We start from the raw sequence: 10,044 nt of genomic DNA on the forward strand, positions 1-10,044 counted from the left end.
AGACCTTGGGTTTGACCTGGAGAGGAACAGGATCAGAGTAGCAGAACTTCTCAGGAGGGGTCAGAGCCTGACCCAACAGATGGTCAACGAGGGGTCCATAGGGACCCCTACCTTCAGACAAATAATCATGCAAAAACAAATTGCACAGGAAGGTGTGTGGATCACAGGGTATGAAAGGTCACAGAAAGAGGAGGGAACCAGCAAGGGAAGGAAACAAGATGCGAACAGGACGGAAGACAGCACTCAGAAACTTAAAGGAAAGGAGAGCGAAGGTAGAGCAAACAACAGGAGCAGAGAGAAAACAGCACAGGCACATACTACTCAGGAGAACAAACAAGAAGAGGAGCAAAAAGAAGGAGACGAAGAAGCCCTGGAAAGAGAGAAAGAGGAGAAAGGGGACAAACCAAACAATCTCAATGACAAAAAAAGTTGGGGACCATGCAAGCCTAAAACAGCAGAAGCCCTAAGGGTGGTGATCACAGACCCGGAAATTCAAGCCTACAGAGAACACATGACTGAACATGCAGTGATCTGCAAGTTCATGGGACTCTGGCCAACGGAGAGAGCACTGTGTCAATGGATCAAGCAACAATGGAAACCCAAAGGTGATGTTAGACTGCACTTAGGGGCCAAAGGTTTTTTCACTGTTGTTTTTTCGAATCTAGAGGATAAGGATAGAATATTTGATGGGGGACCTTACTTCTTTGCTTCAGCAGGTCTCTATATGAGACCTTGGAAGCCTAACTTCGTGCCAGAGAAAGAAACCTTTAAGCAGGTGCCAGTCTGGATTCGCCTATTCTCCCTTCCAATAGACTATTGGGGCTACTCAGCTCTAAAACAGATAGGTGACAAGCTAGGAACTTTCATCAAAGCCTCAGAAGCCACTCTGCAAAGAAGATATACGTCCTGCGCACGAATCTGTGTGGAGTTGGATGTGTCAGGGGCTTTGCATGAAGGATTGTGGTTGGAATACAGGGATGAGGACTATTTCCAAGCTATTGACTATGAGAAAATTCCATTTCGCTGCAGGAAGTGTCATGAGCATGGAAATTTAATAAGAGAATGTCCATTAAACAGATCAGTGGAAGATCTTAAGGGAGAGCAGGAAGAAAATAACAGGGATACCTTCATAAGACCAAGAGCAAGACAGAGAGCAAACAGGAAACGACCAATCAGAACAGGCGCAACACAAGGTAATATCAGTAATGCTTTTGAGGTTTTGGAGACTGAAACTGAGTCAGAGGACCAGAATAAGGAACAAAATACCTCTGAAGCAAACAAGAATACAACTGAGTATGCAACCAAAGCAGTGGAGGAAAACATTCAAAACATCACAGAACAGACTCAGGAAGTAACAGAAGGGACAGATGAAGATGCAGAAATGCTGATAAGTGACATAGGAAGTGAGGATATGGAGCTCAATGAGGTTTTAGAGTAGGAAGGAGTTGACCTACAAAACATGGTGGAAAACTGGAAGAAGCAAGGGATGGAAAACATTCCGGAAGAGGAGGTGAGAAGAATTAATGAGCTACTAGTTGCAAGACAAAAAGTAGAGTTGGACAGGCATAACAAGAATCTGGGCGTAGCAAAAGGAATGGGACTACATTCAAAAAGCCTACTTCACACTTCAACCAGCTTTAAACAAAGGAAGAAGAGAGGGCGCAAATCCAACAATGAGACTCTACAGGAGCTGGGAATACTGCTTCTGAACTCGGGTAAGATAAAAGCTCTAGAAGATTTTTCTCTTATTCACTAATTTTCTCTTTAGTTTTAAATGAAATTCATCTCTTGGAATGCCAGAGGGATCAATAGCCAAACTAAACAAAGGCTCCTAAAGAGGAAGGTCCAAAAGGAAAAACTTGATATTGTATTTGTGCAAGAAACCAAATGCGCAAGTAACATTATTGATAATGTAAGCAAAAAGCTAGGTAGACAAATGAAATACATGGAGACTGCTAGTCATGGATGGGAAGGAGGTTTAGTCACCCTATGGGATCCACGTGTAATCAATATCCTCTCAGCTGAAGCTAGCAGATCCTTTATAGCTCTAGAAGTTCAAGTGATAGGCAACTCAGAGACTTTTCTGTGCACCAACGTTTATGGACCTCAGAAATTAGAAGAGAAATACATTTTTCTTAGAACTCTTTTGAATCTAAAGCTTAGATATCCCAGCGCGAAGGCAATCATAGGAGGAGATTTCAATATGATCACTTCCCTTTTAGAGAAGAAAGGAGGGATCAGGAGACTCAACAAAGATTCTGAAGCTTTCTTAGATTTCATCACTTCAGCTAAATTAGTGGATATTCAACCCAAGAGTGGGGCCTTCACTTGGAATAACAGAAGGGGAGGTGAAAGACAAATCGCCTCTCGTCTTGATAGATTTCTTATATCTGAAAGCATTCTGTTGGAGGGAGTGGTAGTAGAATCAGACATTCTTCCTAGTGGAGGGTCAGACCATTGGCCCATTTCTCTAATTGTTGTGATCCAGGGAACTCCTAGAAACAAGCCATTTCGATTTGAGAAGTTTTGGCTCAGTCACCCGGACTTTATTCAACTTGTTGAGCAGTGGTGGCATGAACCGATGGACATAAGAGGCACCAAAATGTACAAATTACAAGGTAAATTGAGATACATTAGAAATAAAATCAAAGCTTGGAATGTAACAGTTTTTGGGAATATATTTAAAGAGAAAGCCAAAATAGAGGAGCAGCTAGAGCAGATTCACAAAGGTTGGATAACGGGAGATAGCAACTCAAACTCTGCAGACCAAGAAAAAATTTGATGTAACAATGGCAGCTTCGCTGCCAACAAGAAGAAACCCTATGGAAGCAAAAGTCCCGAATTCAGTGGCTAAAGGAAGGGGAACAGAACACCAAATTCTTTCACAGATCAGCTCTAGACTACAGAGGCGCCAATAAAATCCTCAGTCTCAGAAACGATCAAGGAGACGTTCTTCAGAATCATCAAGGAATCTCATCCCTACTTACTTCGCATTTTAACAGCATAGCTCAGGAGCCTGAGGTGGACAGAACAGACGCAATCGCTGAACTCATTAAATCCATTCCCAAATCAATCACCAATGAGAAAAATCTTGCTTTAACTAGGGAAATCTCTATGGAAGAGGTGGAAGAAGCTGTGAAGAGTATGCCGAATGACAAAGCACTTGGGCCTGATGGCTTTACCATCAACTTTTATAAAGCCTGCTGGGAAATTGTCAAATCTGAGGTCTGGGAAGTGGTGGAGGACTCTCGGCGCTTGGCCTCAATTCTCAAATCTCTAAATTCAACTTTCCTAGCCCTGATTCCCAAAGAAGAAGAAGCCAACACCCCAGCTAAGTTTAGGCCCATTGCTTTATGCAATGTCATTTATAAGATTATCTCCAAAGTTATTGCCAATAGATTGAAACCTATTCTTCCGAGCCTCATCTCAGAAGAACAATCAGGGTATGTTGAAGGAAGACAAATTCTGGATAATATTTTACTGGCTCAGGAAATGATTCACACTCTCCAATCTAGGAAAATTACAGGCATGATGATGCAACTGGACTTATCTAAGGCTTATGATAAGGTCAACTGGAACTACCTTGAAGAAATCTTAGAAGCTTTCGGGTTTGCCAATCAATGGGTTAAATGGATTTTAGCTTTGATTAAATCTACCAAATTTTCTATTCTGGTTAATGGCTCCCCTGCCAACCAATTCTCCCCCTCACGAGGAATCAGACAAGGAGACCCTTTATCTCCGTTCCTTTTGTCATCCTGATGGAAGGTTTGAGCAGACTCATTCGTAGCGCCAAAGAGGAAGGAAAGATCAAAGGGTTACAGCCCCTGCCCCATATTCCAGCGACCACTCACCAACAATTTGTTGATGATACAATGCTGCACGGTTCTCCTACAGTCAAAGAAGCCCTGGGCTACAAGAGGATCCTCAATCTTTTCAGTGAAGCCTCAGGTATGGAAATTAATCTATCTAAATCTACCATCTTTTTCTTCAATACGCATTTAGCTGTGCAAAAAAATCTATCTAGCATTCTAGGCTTTCGCAGAGGAAGTCTGCCCTCGAGGTACCTAGGCGCTCCCCTAACAGACAAACCTTGGCAAAAAGTGCATTGGGAGAAGATCCTAGCCAATTTGGAGAAGAGATGTCATCACTGGACCCATAGAGCTCTCAATTTTGCAGGGCGGCTAGTGTTAACTAAAGCAGTTCTGCAAGCCATTCCTCAATACTTGCTCTCCATAATCCCTGCTCCCAAGGGAGTCTTGCAAAAGATGAGGGTGATTCAAAGATCCTTTTTATGGACAGGAAACGCAGAGAAGAAAAAGTGGGCACTAGTGGCATGGAATAAATTGTGCAAACCCAAAAAATTAGGAGGGTTAAACCTGCTAGATCCCTGTACCATCAATAGAGCCTGTGGGGCTAAGATCTGGTGGAAATGGCTGAAGGAGCCCAATCTTCCTTGGGCTAGACATTGGAAGGAAAAATACGCTCCATTGCATAGCACTCAGGACTTAATCAGAATGCAAGAGAATCCGGAAGGATCTCCGATCTGGAACCTTGCAAGGAATAATCGAGGTATTATACAGGAGAATAGCTTTTGGGAAATTCGTAATGGGGAAATGGCCTTGTTTTGGGAGGATGCCTGGCAACAACTCCCGAAATTAGAGAGGCTAGAGTTTGCAGACCTGCAGAGAAATTATCAAGGACTGGGGAGAACCACGGTGAATCACTATTGGAATCCTAATAGCAGGGACCTGGAATGGAGAGAATGGACGATCAATGTTATAGGAAACTCAACTGAGGCTAACATCGACGTCCAGAACCTGTAGAATCTATTAAACAAAAGAAGAATAAGGAAGGCTGATGACAGAGATCAACTAAGATGGGGAAAGCAAGGAGGGGGCTACTTCACGCTCAAAGAAGCCAGGGAGTGTATCGAAAACTCAGAACTAGTCGAAGAAGTTCAATGGAGCAACCAGGTCTGGGATTCTCTATTCTGGCCGAAAATTAAAATTTTCCTCTGGCTCCTAATGCGTAGGAAAACTCTCACATGGGAGAATCTCCGCAAGAAAGGGTTTTGCGGCCCTTCCAGGTGCCCCATGTGCAATAAAGAAGAAGAAACTATGAATCATCTCTTCAACACTTGCGAGTGGGCTAACCACCTGTGGAATTGGGCGGAAAACACTTTGCAGCAAATGGACAGAACCAGAAATTCCATCCAAGAAACCATTGAGAAGTGGCGGGGCAACTTTTCTAGTAATCAGAGGATCAATACCATTTGGAAAATAATGTCGGGGTTCATCACATGGACGATTTGGAAAGAACGGAACAGGAGGGTATTCTTAAATGAAACTAGAGATATATTTCATGCTCTAGAAATTATTACCCAAAATGTAAGACAATTGGTTCTTGTCAAAAGCAAAGCAGACCAAGATAACAAAGTATCAAATCGGGACTTACAAATTTTAAAAGCCTTTAACCTGGATAATGGAATGAATGTGGCTACATCGAATCGCCAACAGGAGATGAGCACCACGTTGAGTATCTGGAAACGACCACCTGCAGGCTTCCTCAAGTTAAATTTCGATGGAGCTTCGAGAGGTAATCCAGGAATGGCCGGCATCGGGGGCATTATAAGGAATAGCGCAGGAGAAATTTAGCATATCTACAGCAGAGCCTTGGGAGAAGGAACGAACAATGAAATGGAGTTCGCAGCTATGGAACAGGGTCTCAGAATTCTCAGAAACTTACAGGCAGGCGCAGCAGTGGTTGAGGGGGACTCTCAGCTCGCGATAACAGCAGCCAGAAAGATGTATGCGGGAGCCAAAGCTAGTAAGGTCACTCAGCACTGGCGACTGGCTAAAGTCACAGAAAACATAGCTGAACATTTAGGGTGGCTGAAAGGTTTGATCTTTCAGGCTGTTAGACGTAAAGCCAACGTAGTCGCGGACCATCTGGCGAATTATGGTATAGAGAACCCCACTAGCGTTTTGGACAGCTGTTGGCAGGACGTCATATGCCCAGAATTAAGAGATAGGTGTACCCTGCTCTCGAGGCAGGATTTGATGAACGAAAAGTAAGGCCGAAGGTCGGCGCTTTAGGCAAGGTTTATGACATGAGTAGGATCATGCGTACAGCAGGTAGATTTAAAGGTTGGCAGAGGAGCGAAGGACAGGTAGTTCAGGAGCATTCATTGCTCGAGCAGGAGGATAACATTCGCATCCGATACATGATCAAAAAGAATGTGCGCCGCCGACGCCCTTATAGTAGACGGTACACTTGGCATGCTTTGGAGGATGGCAAGGAAGGTGACCGTAAGGAAAAGAATTCGAGCCATAACCGAAATAATACACCACCTCGCAGGAATAATGATGACAAGACCTACGGGAAACAGGGATTGGATCGGCACACAGCCAGTAATTCCCCCAAGCATATCTATTTATTAGTAGCTCATTGCAGAGGCAAAGGCATTGTTTCTTCGATTTGGAGGCTGAAACTCTCTTCCTTCGGCCGAAGAACGTTGTGCTGCCTGGCGAGTGTGGTTGAAATCATGGCGGGAGAGGGAAGTCGTAACGCTTCGGCCAACAGAGATTTAAAAAGAGCTCGCGAAGCGTATGAGACCCGCATCTCACAAAAAGAAAAATGAAAAATCGAGGAGCTGGAGGCCATTGCCACAGAGGAGGGGGGAAATTTGAAGGCTCAAGAGCTGGAGAAGGATATTGACTGGATTCAGGACCCTGGTTCGGTTACAACGCGTGCAACTCAGTTTGTGAGAACGCAAGCAGAGGTATGGAGAATGAAGATAATGTTGGCCAAAGCTCTGAGTATGCAGGGGAACTATTCTGACCAAGTGTGTCAAGCCCAACAAGCGACTGTAGCGGCGTCAGAGGAGCACATTTCAATTCTAGAAAGCTTGGAGTTTAAGATAAGCACACTGGAACAACAGTTTGACAGCATGTCAAAGAAACTCTCGGTTCTAATTAGTCTCTTGAGGCACACTATAGGTCCTGATGCCAGGTATGCTGAGGATAGGATGGAGGAGCGCACTGGCGATACTCAGAACACTCGTCCAGCACCTGCTCAGACAGGCAAAGCTAAGACAGTGTCTGCACCGGATACCTCCAAAAACTATATTGTTCTTGAAATGTAACGGGTCTTGGCTTTCGTTCTTGCTGATTTCATGAGGTTGGGTCAGTTGTTGTATCTACCTACCCTGGTGGGCTTTCTTGGTTTTGTTATAATTTTGCTCAGGAACTCACAGTTCATGGTCTGCGGCTCTAGTTGTTTAGAGGTCTGGTCTCTTCTGCTTTTGTCAACCCCCTTTTTCTCTGCCGCCCTGCGTGGTGAGCCCGGGGTCGTCTAGCTAGTCTTTTTGGTCATCTCTTGGTGAATGCAATGTAAAATGGCAATCTGTTGTCTGCTCGTGCAGACCTTTTGTAAAATATGTAATCTTACGCTAATATAATACGCTGATATACACAAAAAATATATATATATAAACAAACATGAAACTATTATTTTTCCTTTAAAAACTGAAATTGGGGAATTTTTGTTACAAAGGATTTGTTCCATGCTAACAATCATAATAAATACATACTTTGTTTTGAGAATTTTGAAGCAAAAAGCGACAACTCCTTACATGTATATAAAATTTATAATTTATTTGGGATAATAGTACACATTATTTATACAACAATAAATTCTTTATATTTTACTAATAGCTTTAGAAAAAACATAACACTTAATGGAACACATGATGACTAGTAAAATCATCTAGGCCAATATTTGGTGATACCAAGCCTTACTTTCCAATGTGCACATCTTCAACCTACTATTGCATATATTTTTCTTCCTTTAACTGGCCATGTGACGTACTAATTGGCCTTATTTGATTAGAAATCTCTAAATACGCTCCCTTACTGAGATTTAAAACCATATTTCTCGACATGCTACATTCCACTTCTAAAGTGGTTATCTATTGTTTCTATTGTACTAATGTCCCCTTATTGATGCAAATTAAAAAATAAAGCTCATGATCATGTACCTTTATAGTGACCAAAAAGAGAGAGGTATTTTTACATTGAAGTTTCTTTCTTGATTCTACAACACCCTTTTACTTCTTGCATCTCCCAACAATCCATTAGATCATAACATATACCTACTCAATAAAAAAATGAGTACCAAGATATGACACAAGGGCCAAGCGAAAACTACATATCAAAGACCAAACAAATAACCTTCGTGCCCACTTAACCACCTTTATATTTTCAAAATTAGATTTATAACTTTGGAGCTTGAAGGCCATAGGGCCCCAAAAGGTTGAAACACCCATAGACAATCCTCACTTCTCAAGAATAGAAGCACTAAAAAATAGAAAAAATCCACTCCATTGGGGTGAAAACCAGATATAAATTGGTAAAATTCCCTTACGATGGAGAAACAAAAAGACAAGGTTCACCAAAGAGACCTCTTGAGATAAAACTTACCAAACCAAACAAGCACAAAACCACAAGACAATTTTCAACTCCTCTTATGAGTCAATGATAAATATATATATATATATATATAGAGCAAAGATCTAAATTCGATAAGACATCTTCCTCTCCATACTTCCATTGTCCCACCACAATAATAATAAACATTGGTCTCTAAATTAAAGTTGTGTTGCACCATGAAGCAGAGGATGTGAAGGGGTACATTGATCTTGTTGAATTACTTTTCTTGTGGTGGAAGTGAAGCTTGTATCTACATGGCATGTTGAAATTTAAAGAAATACATTATATGTTGTTTAATGAATGTTTTGATTTCATATGGTCCCATTAATCCTAATTACCGTTTCTTTTAACTTGGTGGCATTATTAGCATACATGTCTACTTGCTGGTGATTCTTTCTCAAAACCTGGTGAGATGAAATCTTTTTGAATTTTTTGACCAACTTATAAGCCCATGCTAAAATAGATGCAAAGGTATAATCATCTGGAATGGTTTTCAAGATCATCTAATTGATTATTGCACTTGAGTATCCTAGTATAATCAATGATTGAATTTGGAGGGAAATTGTTATTCACAACCCTTGTAGAAAGGCATATGCTTAAGCATGGTTATTAGAGGATTTTCTTGGCCCCCATGCAAAGGTTGCTTCAATTTTTCCACTAGGATCAATGATGCACCCCACCCCCCACACTTGCAACCCCTCTACAAAATCAGTAATAAATATATATAACAATAATTATACATACTATTATTAATTTAACTTAGTTGTTAGGGGCTAAGATAATACTATTCTCCCAATGTTTTATAACCAAATTAAATATACTACTAGTTAAAGAGGATCACAACTAATGATTAATTAAACTAGTAAATATAAATGACAATAATTGATTAGTCAAATTTATCAAACTAATAAATCATGTCAACTAATTAATGATTAAGAGAGATACTCACAAATCTTAGTTGTTTTATAAAGCACTAACATTATACAAACATTAGTAGTCTCCCCAAAAATAATAGTTTGTATACATGTTTTAATTCTTTTCAGTCATAAATTTTTCAAAGTATACTTATGAATGGATGCCAATGCTCTTGGAAGTGTTTGAGCAAGGTATCCTTGGCCTTTATTAGGGATATGGGATCCATTTGAAAGTGTTTAATATTAGTTATCGATCTCATAACCTTAGACATGTTTAGATGAGGACCCCAAAAGAATCTTCTATGCATCCAAGGCTAAGAATTATGCCTCAAGCCATGAAAAATGACCTCCCAAAGGTATCCTTGGCCTTTAAGTGGTGATAGGGATAACATTAGGAGTTTTTCAGTATTATGTATAGGTCTTGGGGCCTTGGACATGGATGGATGAGGAAAAATGGGCCTTATACCCTAAATGAAGCTTATTGGCATCCACCACCAAGAAAAAAACCTCAAACAACCACACATGAATTCCCTAAGGAAGCTTTAGCCTCCAAGTAAGGATATTCACACCATTCAAAGGTTTTGAGAACTAAGTGTAGGTCTTAGGCTCCTATACATGGTTAGGAGAAGAAATGTGGGCCT

The 10,044-nt window shown here is 41.1% G+C and overlaps 1 protein-coding gene across 1 annotated transcript; it reads left to right on the top strand.

Annotated features, from left to right (window-relative positions):
* The first annotated feature begins 1,945 nt into the window (after nt 1–1,945).
* On the top strand, nt 1,946–2,782 carry LOC149177609 (uncharacterized). Its single transcript, XM_089421811.1, has one exon. The coding sequence runs from the start codon at nt 1,946–1,948 to the stop codon at nt 2,780–2,782; it is 837 nt and encodes a 278-aa protein (XP_089277937.1).
* The last annotated feature ends 7,262 nt before the right edge of the window (nt 2,783–10,044 follow it).

Source organism: Pinus tabuliformis, chromosome 4_1 (genome assembly GCF_031772625.1).
Source record: "Pinus tabuliformis cultivar Carrire ecotype Pingquan chromosome 4_1, CPIR1, whole genome shotgun sequence".
In the NCBI taxonomy this organism is placed as follows: domain Eukaryota; kingdom Viridiplantae; phylum Streptophyta; class Pinopsida; order Pinales; family Pinaceae; genus Pinus; species Pinus tabuliformis.

What these genes read in the sequence shown, in the direction of transcription:
- LOC149177609 (XM_089421811.1), top strand. Translation starts at nt 1,946, where the DNA reads ATGGAGACTGCTAGTCATGGATGGGAAGGAGGTTTAGTCACCCTATGG.